Source organism: Lethenteron reissneri, chromosome 19, assembly GCF_015708825.2.
Source record: "Lethenteron reissneri isolate LAM-NWPU_2019-01 chromosome 19, ASM1570882v1, whole genome shotgun sequence".
NCBI lineage: Eukaryota > Metazoa > Chordata > Hyperoartia > Petromyzontiformes > Petromyzontidae > Lethenteron > Lethenteron reissneri.
Genome location: NC_083797.1, coordinates 13,362,170 through 13,376,343, shown reverse-complemented (window position 1 = coordinate 13,376,343; position 14,174 = coordinate 13,362,170). Strand labels below are relative to the sequence as shown.

The 14,174-nt window shown below is 44.7% G+C and overlaps 1 protein-coding gene across 1 annotated transcript in view; it reads left to right on the top strand.

Annotated features, from left to right (window-relative positions):
- The window catches only part of LOC133344300 (acyl-protein thioesterase 1-like), a 42,186-nt gene extending 29,537 nt beyond the window's left edge, over positions 1-12,649 (top strand). The window contains exons 9-11 of the mRNA XM_061554401.1: positions 6,714-6,815; positions 8,645-8,821; positions 11,068-12,649. Of these exons, the coding sequence (XP_061410385.1) occupies positions 6,714-6,815; positions 8,645-8,821; positions 11,068-11,121 (333 nt within the window). The 3' untranslated portion in view covers positions 11,122-12,649. The remainder of the gene's footprint in view (positions 1-6,713; positions 6,816-8,644; positions 8,822-11,067) is intronic.
- Positions 12,650-14,174: the final 1,525 nt, after the last annotated feature.

The following is a 14,174-nucleotide window of genomic DNA, read 5'->3' as shown; positions in this document are numbered from 1 at the left end:
TTTATGCGGCAAAAGTGCGGCGTATTTGAAAAAACGCGCCCCCCGCATAAATATGCGGACTTTGGCTGATTTTGCGTGGAATCTTGCGATCGCATAATCGCGTTTTTCTGGAGGGACTGACTGGCACAGCAGTTAGCACACTGCCATACTAACCCATTCGCCCAGGTTCAATTTCCAGCCATGGATAACATTTTTCTATCTGAGCCTGTCTTGGCTGTCCATTAGGAGTATCTGGTGTGGTGTGTAAAACATCAGCGCTGTGTAGACAACTTCTGCCCGAGTGTTGCATCCTGGCCTTTGTTGGTGCTTGCTCGCAGCAATGCTCCCTCTGGCCTATAAGGTCAAACAAGGGGTTATTTTATGGTGTGGTGTTATCTAAATACATGTGTGGTGATTGTCCCATACAATCCCTGGGACAGAGTAATCAAGAAGGCTGGAGCGAACACTCCATGCTCTAATTGGTTAGGGAACGGGGAGCAAGAGGATTGCCCGGAACATTAAAAAAGGAAAAGAACTGGACGGTTGGGTGAGTGTCAGGTCGGACGGTTAGGCCAAGTGAGGGTAAGAGAGGATGATTGGTGGAGACGGAGTGCGACGAGGGGTGGAGCCAGGAAGAGGTGTTCGGGGCATTGCGGGAGAGAGCGAGAGCGAAGGTGCGGACCCGTGCCGTGAAATGAAGACCTTACCTTTTCGACAAAGAAAAGGGTCAGAGTCTTCTTTCACATGGTACACCTACCCAAAATATCAGAGCACCCAACAGCATTGGTGTAAGAGACCATTATTTTATTGTGAGACTCCATGAAGTAAAAATATGGCCAAGATCACCTTGTTTAAACAAATGCCACTGGGGAACATGATCTTCAGGACCTTGAGTCAACTTTGGCCTGCCATAACCTGGTCATCACAAACTCAGGCCCCACCAGAGCTTCGTCAACAAACGTTGAGAGCATGCTCGACCTGGTTCTGGAATCTAACCAGCACCGACGCATCACTGCACTGGGAGTTTTCCAAACTGGTTACTCCGACCACCGCCTTATACTTTCTTCCCTCCATTTTCCGAAGCCAATCACCATCAAATTCACCCGCAACTTGCGTAATTTTAAGGGTATCGAATTTTCTGCTTTTCGTCACCTCCTTGCAAACTCGCTTTCAATGTTATCCCCATCATCGGATCCAACCGTCTGCGCTCTCCAACTAGAAGCTGACATGAGGGCGGCGCTGGACAAACTAGCTCCATTAAAATCACGAACCGCTAGGCAGTCTTCTCACGACACTCACTGGCTCTCAAGAGATGCCATCATTGCTAAGCGAACCAGGAGGCGTCTTGAACGTATCGCATCCCGCAGTGGTCTACCTGCTGATCGACTTGCTTACAGAGTCGCCTGCAGGAAAACTAACAAACTGATCCTTGTCTCACGTTCCTCCCACATTGAGGAACGCATCAAAAAAGCAACCGGAAACCCGCGCATTCTATGGAAAACTCTCAAAGATCTTCTCCATCCTGGTAGCACCATGGTCCCTCACCTTAGCGATCCCCTTGCCTCACTGAAACTTGCCACCTCTTTTAATACTTACTTCAACAACAAGCTAATCGCCGTCGCAAACTCGTGCACGTCTACTGACACATTGCACCATTGTACCCCGCTCATGGTACCTAAAATTGTAAGCACTAACCCAGACACTCTTCTAACTATGCTAAAGCCTGTGTCTACAAAAGACGTTTTCGCTTTAATTGAATCACTTCCTTTGAAGTCATCTCCACTTGACGTGCTCCCAGGTTCCTTGTTCAAGCAATGTGCTCCGGAACTCGCCATCATGATCAGGAACATCGCAAATGCCTCCTTCTCTTCGGGGTGTTTTCCGTCCAACCTCAAATCTGGCCTGGTTTCTCCCTTGTTAAAGAAACCAAATCTAGATCCGGATGACCCATCTAGTTATCGTCCCATCACTAACCTCTCGAACCTCTCTAAACTCCTTGAACGACTAGCCCTCGCCCAGCTACAACCACACGTCACCTCCTCCGCAAACTACTGCAACTTCCAGTCAGCTTACCGTCAAAACTATTCCACAGAAACAGCACTCACTAGGGTGCTCGATGACATTTTAACGATCGTTGATTCCGGCTCAACTGTTGCACTTGTAAGTCTGGACATTTCGTCAGCCTTCGACACCATCAACCATTCGCTCCTTACTTCCCTCCTGAAATCCGACTTCGGTATATGCGGCTCAGCACTCAAGTGGATAGCTTCGTACCTTTCTGACCGGCAATCCTCAGTCAGGGTGGGCATGTCCACATCGCCTGAAACAAGAGCATTATGCGGGGTTCCCCAGGGCTCTGTTCTAGGTCCCCTGCTCTTCACAGCCTACACTTCCCCGATCGGCCGACTCATTGCAAGCTTCGATGTTAAGCATCACTCATACGCGGATGACACGATTCTATTCACCGCCATCGATTCTAGCAATGCATCTGGATTCGAGAGGCTCTCGGAATGTACCACCGCCGTGCAACAATGGTTCACTGCACACAACCTAGCCCTTAATCCGAAAAAGTCAGTGGCCATCATGTTAGGTACCAAGCAACGTCTCAATTCAGCAGCACTCCCCACACACATACACATCTTCGGTCATAGCATCAAGTTCACCAACCACTTCAGCTACCTCGGTGTCATCCTAGATTCAACTTTATCCTTCGACCGTCAAACCAACCATATCATCAGCTCATGTAACTTTCACCTGAAGGCTCTTAGACACATACGTCCTCTCATCTCTACTGAAATTGCCAACACTTTGGCATGTTGCATAGTTGGGTCTCGCCTTGACTATTGTAACTCCGTCCTTGTCCGGACCTCCGCTGGCAACCTAAGGAAGCTTCAAAGACTACAAAATAACCTAGCACGCGTCGTCATTGCCCACACTCATCCCCGCCTCGACTCACTTGCTCGTCTCCGCGCTCTCAACTGGCTCCCCATTGCCAGTAGGGTCACATACAAGACCGCCTGCCTCTGCCACAATGCCTTCATATCCGCCTGCCCGCCGTACCTTTCTTCATTACTGACAACTTGCAGCTCAGCACATGGCAGATGCCTGCGCAGCGCGACTCACGACCTCCTCTCAATACCAAGATCCAGGATGGTCATGTCTACGCGCCGCTTCTCGGTGGCAGCCCCAACAGTCTGGAACGATATCCCTCTGCACATTCGCAGCATCACCTCAATCGCCTCCTTCAAGAGACACTTAAAAACTCACCTCTACAATCATGCTTTTGAGCGACTCTGAGCTTGGCTCCGCGCCTCTGAGTTGCGGCCACTACGTCTGCAAATTTGCGCGCGTTACAAATTGTACTATTATTATTATCAGAGTGTTTGTCTTACGCTTTTCGAATGAGCATGGGACAGCGTCCATCTCCACTGCCTCCAGCCACCATTGGAAATAAAAAATGTCTATGGGCCAGGGGGAGGGTATTCTCTTTATTGGACAACCACTGTAGTCTAACCAAAAAGTAGTTATCATTTTCTCAAACACTGAGGGATGATGATGCAATGGGTCAACCCCGATCAATAATTTTACTAACACTACCTATTGGGAGCTGAGCGCACGAATTATAGCACCACGGATAATTATTTTTGCCTCTGATGACTATTTCGTATTAACACGGCAGCCCAGTTTGCTAATTTGGCACAAAATGCGTGCATTGTGAATGTGCTGAATACGCAGTACAGGGTGTTGGGTAGATGTGGTTAAGCTTGGAGCTGTGGAGCAATCCCTCTCCAATCGTCGGGCACATGTTGCCACACAAAATAATGTCACTTGTTTCAGGGCTTTGATCAATATCGTAATCACGTCCGTGGGATGTCTGTGGGTACACTACCAAATGCAGACACATTTAATAAGGAATTGGTTGAACATCACAATTCGGAACCTTCCTGGAAAGAGGGTCCTTGAATCTTGAGAATAGGTTTTCCCCTTTTTCTGGCAACAAAACAGGTGTTAAGATGTTAAAACACCAAACTGTAACCTTTTTACAAGGAATCATGTCTGCATTAACCACAATACTTGTGGTCAGAATGCAAAAAAAAAGTACTCTGATAATATATGCATTGTCTTTGAAACTGATTGGTCCACACCAGAGACAGCTTTCTTTAGTCTCAAAACGGTGTTAGACCAGAGGATGCCAAGGGTAAATAAGTACAATTTTAACTCCTGTCAGTCATCATTAGCAAACATAATAGAGGTGTTTTGGGTTAGATCACGTAAATATATAAATGCATCGTTAAAACCCGCCACCACCCAACACCGCCAACAAGTTAGGGTTGTCACGTAAACAGAACATGTCAAATTCTTGGTTCTTTCGGTAAAGTCACATGGAATGGAAATAATAAAATAATACAAATAAAACAATATAATAAAATTATCACGACGTTTTGGCCACAACGCAAGCAGCCGTCCTCAGGTGCATATCTAGCAACAGAGACAAAACCACTGAACTACTTTTGCAGTCGACCGGCTCTCTCTCAATCAACGTTAAACAGTGCTCATTCGTGCTCTGTTAAAACCCACATTTTAAATAATAGGTTTTTTGTGCAGGTATTAGGAACCAGTCTGAGATCATCAAACTTTCCCTCGAGAATCTGGTTCATTCAAAGGTGGCTCATTACTCTTATGGAGTCATAATCCAGCCGAGTGATTCCAGTGCTTCTGAATTCGTATTTTTATTTATCCTGTTTATTAATAATAAAAACCACAACTTCTTTTGCATCGGAACATGGCAAGCCATTATAAGTGGCGCATTGTTATACTTAAAGGCCAGCGATCCATCTCATGCAACAAGATAAGGCATTTCCCGCCATAACTTGTGCTGCTTGAAGTGACAAATTGTGGTAAAATTCCACTTAAGGTGTTTTAAGCAACGGCCACAGTCCCCATATTTCCTAATTCACTTCGAGTGCGTTTAGAAATGTTCTCCGCCTAGAGCAGAAGATAAAAATCTGGCATCACACAGCATCTCTGCTGGTTAAGAAACGCCTCCTAGGGACTGCCGAGTCAGCTGGTTTAGTTTTTTGGCCAGACATCAGGCACCCATGGAAGCCTTCAAAAGTGAAATTCCGTTAATAGTGCGCTGATACGTTTCCGTGTCTGAGAAAGCAGAATTCTTGCTGCTTTACTGATAATAAGTAGCTTCATTAAATTCAATGAATATCAGAGGTGTTGTCTCAGGCTGTCAGGTACAAGTTTGAACCTTCACTTTTGAGAAAAAAAACTTTAAATTGACTTTTGGGCACTCGCTGGTGGTGTTACGACAGTGACATACAGTAGTAATAAGTGGGGCAGTTCTTCGCTTGCCATACAGAATCCACCAAAACTTATGTGTTGATGCTGCATATTGACTGATTTTCTCCAGTAATTCTCACATTGTTATTTCGTCGCTTCCTTGTCACTCTTTTACTGCGACTATCACAATACAGCAAAAGCTCTGGTTTCTGTCATCAATGGGGAATGGAAGATGCAGGTTAACCAAATACATACAACTTTGAAAGAAAGAAATGAAGCCAACATTTTAACTATGATATAAGAAATAATATATTATTTTACAGAGGTAATGACAAGTCAGTTTGTCGAGCATTCTAAGTTGATTGTAGAGAAGCAGTGGGGCCGTTTAGAGTACAATATACAGTCGTACAGTACTGCATGAACAGACTGCAGCGAGCACTGCCACTGGGCAGCGGCCTGAAGCTTCTGTAAACAACAAATCTATGAGAAGCGCACACGGCAAGACACCAGATGGCTGTCGGAATTTTTCTGGATACGTGAAGGAAGATTTGTGTTGCTGCCTTATGACAGATGCCCGTTAATAGAGCGTTCTGAGTGGTAAAGTGCTGGATAAAGGAGCTTTTGTTGTACATTGTTTCCTATGTATTCACACCTTGATACCTCCACCAGCGTCAAGGACTCTCTGGACCAGGTTGACCACTTCCTGTCATGAATATTACTTAACTTTAGAACTTTTACAAGTTCCTGTAACCGTGCTCATTTCAAGAAATGTGTTGGTTCTCATCTTTTGTTCCAATTTAACACGTAGGCTTTCGCGACCAATATCCATAATGGAGGATTTTTTTGGGTTAGATCGTGTTAAATATAAATGTGTCCTTAAACCCGCCACCACCCGACAAAGCCAATTAGTAAGGTTTGTCACGTGAACAAAACATGCCAGTTAGTTACGAGTTCAGTAGACCGGTGTGTTTACAATTCTATTATGATGTTTCGGCCGATAATTTCTTCCATCATTAGTCCACTTTATTGCTGGAAATTTTGCATTTTAGGCATTTGGCCTTCATAATCACTTGCTAACAGCACTTGCCCCTACAATATACAAGACTAACCGGGACAGCTTTATCATTCAATAGAGACACCCGTGGTGTGATGGTTAACTCATTGGGCTCTAATACCAAAAATGCAGAACAGTAGTGCCAAACGATGTCTGAACATGTTCTGGGCCTCCTGTCACTTAACTTACCCTGAAATAAGTAACCTGGTGCAGTGTAAACATCAATGCTGGGGAGAAAAAAAGTGGACACGTGTGATAGCGGCACACCACATTCTCATGTGGTCTGCTACCATTCGTACGCCATTGTTAATAGCGATATCCCCTGTGCTCTGCAGGGCTAAACAGCTGGCTCTGTATGTAATCGTATGTGTCCGTGTGTGTGTGTTTGCAGGGAGGCGCCCTCTCTCTGTACACAGCGCTGACATCGCAGCAGAAGCTTGCCGGCGTAGTGGCTCTCAGCTGCTGGCTTCCCCTTCACAAGTCCTTCCCAGCGGTCAGCTTCTCAACTACTCTCATCCACATGCTTTCTCTAGTCCCTGCCACACACACGCATGCATATTTTTCCCTCTTATTCGACGCTCCGGAAAGTAAGATGTACAGTACCCCAAACTCATGCCAGGTGTCAATGGCGTTATACAGATCTGGTCACACCCACACACACTAGATTATTAGACCCATCCACATTTTTCTTTAAAAAACAAGGAAAAACTGCGTAATAATCTGGGAAATACGGTACCGGTCTCTTTCTCTCACACGCACGTGAACACACTGCAGGGGTGATGGAGAGGTCTCTGGACTCTTACAGAAGGAGGGATCGGTATTTTCTTAAACTGTAAGGCTGCAGCGTTGTGATGGTCCTCATATTGCTCGTTGAAATACAAAACGCAGCATTTCGCTCCAAGACAACAAGGCGAGGCGGTGGTGGACCACACAAATATTTAAAAAAATAAGAATAGGTTTTAACTTTTTCTGGCAATAAAACAGGTGTTAAGATGTTCAAACACCAAATAGATACCTTTTGCAAGGCATCGTCTGCAGTCTACATTTACCACACGTACTTATGGCAAAACATGACACAAGCAAAACATGCCACAAGTACTTGCGGTTCATGCCGACTTGATGCCTTGCAAAAGGTATCTAATTGGTGTGAACATCTTAACACCGGTTTAATTGCCAAAAAGGGTTAAACCTATTATTATGTTTTCTTCATCCTTTTGATAGTGGTAAAAAGGTCCCATAGACACATAAATATTGCAAAACTTCCTTCCCGTGGGCGTCAAATTGCCATAACCTGACTCGCCTGGAGAAAGCAGTACAGCAAGTGGACTAACCACCATCTGTTTCCAATGCAGGACCTTCCTGATAGAGTTCTTCAATTCAGTGCAGCTCTCCTGGATAAAACAATAAATCTTTCCTGAAAAACAAAAATCTCTAACATTAATACATAAATACAAGTGTCTCAATGCTCACCTCCACTGGCATCCCCTGGCAGTGTAAGTTCCACATTCTTTTGATCAGGGATCTCCCCAGAGCATGACCACTGATAACTTGCCACTCATTTGTACTTATGTTATTGACTCCAGAGAAGTGATGGATGGAGTTGACCTCTGACCAGATTTGAACTGGCAACATTAGGATTGCAAGTCAATTTATTCCAACCACAACTTAATTTGGTCATAGGTATACATTGTCGCACCTCCTATTTGCACAGTTGCCTATATGCGGTGAAAAATAAGTTCGACATACATGCATGTGGATGCTGTTTTACTCACCCTGCAGGAGATGACACATTCTGTGTAACTGTGTTGCTTTCTTTTTGACTTTCGCTTGCTATTCATGGATGACTGTCCAGAGCATATGCCGAAGAGCTTCGCTGCCAAGCAAATGCTTGCCTGGAATGCGGTGACATTTAAGCTGTTTTGCTCTTGAACCACTATTCAGTGTTTCTAAACACTGAGAGCAGCTCTCTTGAATGGATATGCTGCTTCACAAGGTTTAATACAATGCAGTTCGTGTTACGTGCTTCAACATAGGAAGTGTTAGGAGTGTCAAATAAAATAACCAAGGTTCCACATTTGTAATTGAACAAAGGGCTCTACGAGTACACATTCGATGAAAGATGTACTAACACGCAGATTGAGTACAGTATTGAGTGAATGATGTATTAGCTGGCCGATTGAGTCCTGTTTTAATTGAATGATGGATCAGCTGGCTAGCAGTGTATTGTGAGTATTGAGTGAGTGGCGCATGCGGGAGTGATGCATGGGTAGGCCAGGCTGACTGCAGCTGCTGTACGTTGTGCATGCGTGCTCCTCTTCTCAGGCGGCCGCCAACTCGGCGAACAGGGAGACGTCGTTCCTGCAGTGCCACGGTGAGCAGGACCCCCTCGTGCCCGCAGCCTTCGGCAGCCTCACGTCGCAGCAGCTGCGCGGCATGATGGGCTCCTCCAATGTCGACTTCAAGACCTACCCGGGCGTGCCCCACAGCTCCTGCCCAGAGGTGAAACAACAACAGCAACAGCTGCCTCCCCCTCAATCCCTTCATGGATGGACGGATAGAGCTAATGCATAAACACTTTCAACCTTTGTTTAACACATATGCTTTCGCGACAAATATTATCCATAATAGAGTTTTGTTGGGTTAGAATTGGAAATGTTGTGGGTTTACTCTCCAACTCACCTGTGTGCTAAACTTGTAGCGAATTGGCATGTTTTGTTTACGTGACAAACCTTACTAATTGGCGGTGTCGGGTGATGCCGAGTTTGACGACACATTTATGTTTACACGATCTAACCCAAAAAAACCTCTTAAGGCCTTTTGCAACCTTTGCTGGAACGTGTCGAACAACAAGAAGCATTGTTGATGCATAGGCTGTGTGTCGTGGACTGATTGTCCAATAATATAAGGAGAGATAGGATTTTGGGGGGAGTGGGTGCTGGGAAGAAAAGTTACCCCTCCCTGCACATCCCATTGCCCTTCTTAGCATAGGTCAACCGTGTATGAACCACGTCCTCTCTGTTATTCCCTACAGCCCTTCTGCAAGGCTGTGTTTACACAGGCAGCCTTGTATGCACCCATTATCCCTCTTTAAATTCCCTAAACACTCTATTCACTCCCCCCTCACTGTTGTGTTTGCTGGATGTTTTAATGTAGATCACTGTAAGTGGGTGAGAGTGAGTGTGTGTGGAGGTGCTTTAGAGTATTGGTCTTTGTAATTATGAATGTTTCCTTGCGAATATGTACGTGGTTGTTTATGTGTGTGTTTTTCTGTTATAGTGAGTGATCACACAGTTGGTGTGCACACTGCACTATAAATCCAGCGGCTTAAGTCTGATATCTGGTCAGAGCCACGATTTCTAGCCGCCTCAGCCTCAAAATGTGGCTGGTGCGGTGTGTAAATATCAGCACTGGTATAGACATTTGTGACCAAGCTTGGTGCTAGTCACACCCACCACACCCTTGTGCTGTGCCGGCTTTAATAGGTTCTCACTAACAGTACTTGTTCCCATGGGGTGTTTTTTGTCTTAGTATCCGTAGATGTTTATGCATGTGTTTAGATATTAAATTATATGTGCATGTTATCAGAAAGCAGTAGTAATGGAAAACCAGTTCTACGATGTGACCTTCATATGTGGAGATTAAAGGCTTATCTGCCATGTGCTCACTACTCATGCCGTGTGTGTGCACGTGCTGAATTTGACTGCGTTTTCTAAAAAGACTACCGTGTTAAGCTCCCAGGAATATCTCTTGGCGAGAATGCAATTTGCAACATTTGCCAAAGTGTTCATATGTTTCTGCTCATGTACCAGTCGTATGTTCAAATGGTACATTTGGAAATGCAAATGAACAATATTTACTTACCATTTTGTTCATTTTCATCTAATTTATATAACCTATTACGATATTGTTCATATATTAAGCAACACTATGTGGCCTGATGGGTGCAGTAAGTTAACTCCTATGAATGCATGTTTGTGAGGATTTGACAGTGGTCGTCCAAACCAGAGACTGTTCTTGCCATAGAAATGTGCCATCCCATTGCTCATCGCAGCAGGGGAGACACTTTTAATTTTTGACTTAGCTGTAACATTGTTGCTCAGCTCGTATAGACCAACATACAATTTAGCAGTAGCAGCGATTGCATGGGATTTGAGCCACAGGCATTTTGAAATTGAGCAGTGAAATTCAGCAAGCGTTCTAGCTCCGCTGCGTGCTTAGATTATATCTGTGCGCATTGCCACATCTCTCTTGTCCCAAACATTTTTGATATTCTTGTACGTCTGAGTTGCAGTAATCGTAACCAGGCTGAAACTCTTGTCAAATCGATAAACTTGTGGGACATGCCTGTGACGGCCGTGGAGAGAGGCGCACGTGGGTATGGCTGCGTGAGAAGGGGGGCGACGAGTAAAGGGGCGACGGTAGGGATAAGTGGGTGAGGTAGGGGGGGTGGCCCTGTGGACGTTGGGGGTGCTGGATGACCTTCGTTCGATTAGCACAGTTGGCTACGTATGGTGTGAAAAAAGTTCAACTATATTTTTTAAAAGTTCAGCTGGCTGGCTAGAGGAAAGAATAAGACAGTCACATCCTAAGGACGTGTGAGCTGCTCGTTATGAAATTACTTCCTGTGAAAGCATCTCACTGCTCAAATGAGCATCTAGAAGTGCTCATCTCCATTGGCTGCCCTGAGCCAGTGGTGTTTTATCGATGTTGTCGTTTGTACCTGCCACCCACTACCCCCTTTACAGGAAATGAGAGACATCAAGCAGTTCATTGACAAGCATCTGCCACCCATCGACTGATGTCTTTTGCCCGATCACCCCTGCAGCCAGCCCTGCACCCTCCACCCATGGTGTCCAAACGAACTGAGCTGAGCGCTCCCCGTGCTCTCACCCACTCGCTCGCTCCAGCCTTCCTGTCTCGCCCTGGCCCTGCTGTCTGAGAAGTGCCCTAGCACATGGGAGGGTTTATTCTTTGGTGCATCAAGTGCTGGAGTAGATTGTGTGTTGGGGGAGAGTCACGAAGGGCGCTGCACACTGAAGGTGAAATGTACTTGAGCCACACGGCATCATGAGAAATATACCCACAGTGCCTTGCAGGTCCCCCAGAGTAGTTATGTATGCACAGCAGTCTGATGTAGGTTTGAGTATTAGTACAATGAACGTTTGATCGTGTTAAACTTCACAGCAGCAAAGTGGCCACATCATGCTTCTGTATGAATATGTTTAATATCTCATCTCTAATTTCAAATTGCAACATGTCTGCCTGCTTAAATGAGCGTGGTATAGTGCTCATTATTTTTGGTGGCCCTCAGCCAGTGATGAAAATTGCATGTTCTCAATAACCAATGTTGATTTTACACATGGTAGTAAACTTATTGTATCTGCCCTATAGGGATGAAGGGCTGAGTCGACCAACGACTGGGATATGAATTCGCAACCTTTGGACTATGAGTTAAGATCTCGTGCAGATATTTAGTACTCCTCCAGAATGGACAACATGGAATTGTTTTAATGTTATTGTAGAGACCTTAACTGCTTGTCATTACTCTTAATAAAAACTAGCTATGTAGAAAACACTAATGCATAAAACATGCACTACGTATGCACTTAATTGGCACTCACGAATCATCTGCACTATTTGTAAACAATTCAACAGTGTCCATGTCTCAAGTGAATGTTCTTTAAATAAGTGACTTTACTGAGTCTCACTGAGCTGTTTGAGTTGAATCCAAATTGAGGTTAAACAAAGTTTTTGCTGTGCACTCTGATGGATGTGCAGGGTGTGGGGCTCTTATATAGTTCTGTGTATCCAGAGTATCGTTCACCTTCACATGCATCATGGACAGAACAGAGCATTGTTTTTGTGTTGTCAGAAAGGTAATATCAGTAATTTTTGTTTGTTGGTGAAAAAGTAAGCAAATAGCTATTTCGTCCAGGTTTGGCAATTTGGGCTCTGAAAATTTATTGTGAAAATATACTTCTCCCGACACACGAATGAGGCACATGCGTGTTTTCCATCTGATGGGGATTTTCCATGGCTGGATAAAGTGTGAACTTTGCGTTGGTAAAAGGGCTGCTTGAAAGGGGTCATTGGCAAACGAAACCTCCCTTAATAAAATAACGGCAACATAAAGGTGCATTCTACGCTTCATGACATTGGAACAAACGATGTTGAGATGTTTTGTGCAGGCCTTCCCCTATTTTAATGAAAGAATGAATGAATTTGTTTACTTAGAAACAAGGTGACAGTCCGTTGATAGTAAATGCCTTTTGCAATGAATTCTGGACAGTGATCATTCAAACAATAAAAACATTGTTTCGAACCAGATGACAGCTCATCAGGGTGTAATGTCTCTTTATAAGAGGGCTGGCGGAATAAAAGAACCCGCTTGCAAACAGACCTGGGTTAAAGATAACGCGTTGCTCGGTTTACCACTCTTAAAAGAAGTTGCAACTCAAAAACTCAAGTGTGATTTTAAATAATTATAAAAACTGATGTCAAGATGACATTGTGGCATCTTTATTTAGAGAAAACTGCCGTTTGAATTACAGCTCGTCGCTTGAGAGCAGTGTGGTGCCACGACATTTATCCAATTCACCTTGATCCCAGCTCCTGAGACTGCGGTGGATCCCCTTCAGTGTCATGGAGCTCTCACCTTGTGGAGGTGAAATAACTTTCAAAGTCCATGAAAATTTTCACTGTGCCTGTGGGCTCGTCGTTGAGACGGGGGTTCGTGTCGGCGTTGTTGGTTAGTATTGAGGCTGTTACGGATGACTCCATGTTCACACGATAATGATGTAATTCATTCTCACTTAAAGAAATTGTAACCAATTGATGGCACGGGTGGATGCAGTGTGCTCATCACAATGTCACATGGGGAGTTCATTTTCCCCGTTAATAATTTAAAGATTTGCGGCACAAGCCAGTATATAGACATCCTAGGTTTGCATTTACAAAATAACACCTTGATTTTGCGCTCCGTCTTTATGTTTGAAGTTCACGCTTGCACACATTGACCTTGGAACACTGCCCGTGGGCTTCTGTGTTTGGTGTGGATGTACTTATTTAAGCTTATCCTTGGTTTAGTGCTAAGTTCTCAGCCTGACAACTACTGTCGTTCTCAAGGACCCCGATTACGCAAAGCTGATTGCTGTTCCAATTTGAGAGGGCAAAGCATTATGTCATCAATTGTATATGGAGTCAAATTTAAGAAAATTATGCTAAATGTGGCTGTTTGACCTTAATAGTCCAGCCCAGTACACCTCTTGGATTATTAGGTTCTTGTGTTAAATGAGGTCAATGTAAGTAAATTCAATTTATGGCAAATCAGTAGTCGGTGGTTGTCATATAGAGAGACTGGCTGCTGCTTTAGGAATGTGGAATTGTGACTACTCCCTCACGGCCATGAACAAATGCACATCACCCCACACTTGTTAGAGCAGTGCTACAATGGCTTTCCTTGCTGTGATACCTGCTGGGCTAATGTACGAATGCCAGATCAGTAATACTTTGTGGGATCTAAAATCGTCTTATGCATAGACTGACCTCTGCCACAGGAATGTGGAATCATCAGCCTAGGGCCAAAAATCGAAACGAGGCCGCACCCAGCGCATAATTGGATCATGTACACGTTTGATCACGTAAACACTTCATGACTGGCTTGGCAGGCATCTCATGTGAACGCAACTTCACTTGCAAGAGGACAAATGCCTTCGGAAATACAGTACACTGTGCAAACCCCCGTGAACCTCCTATAAGCCTCCCGTATTGCCCACCACTCAGTTTGAACTAGCCGATCATGAGGCCGGGTGGGTTGGTTTAAGCACACCGAGTCATGCTTCGGTGTGCGTTC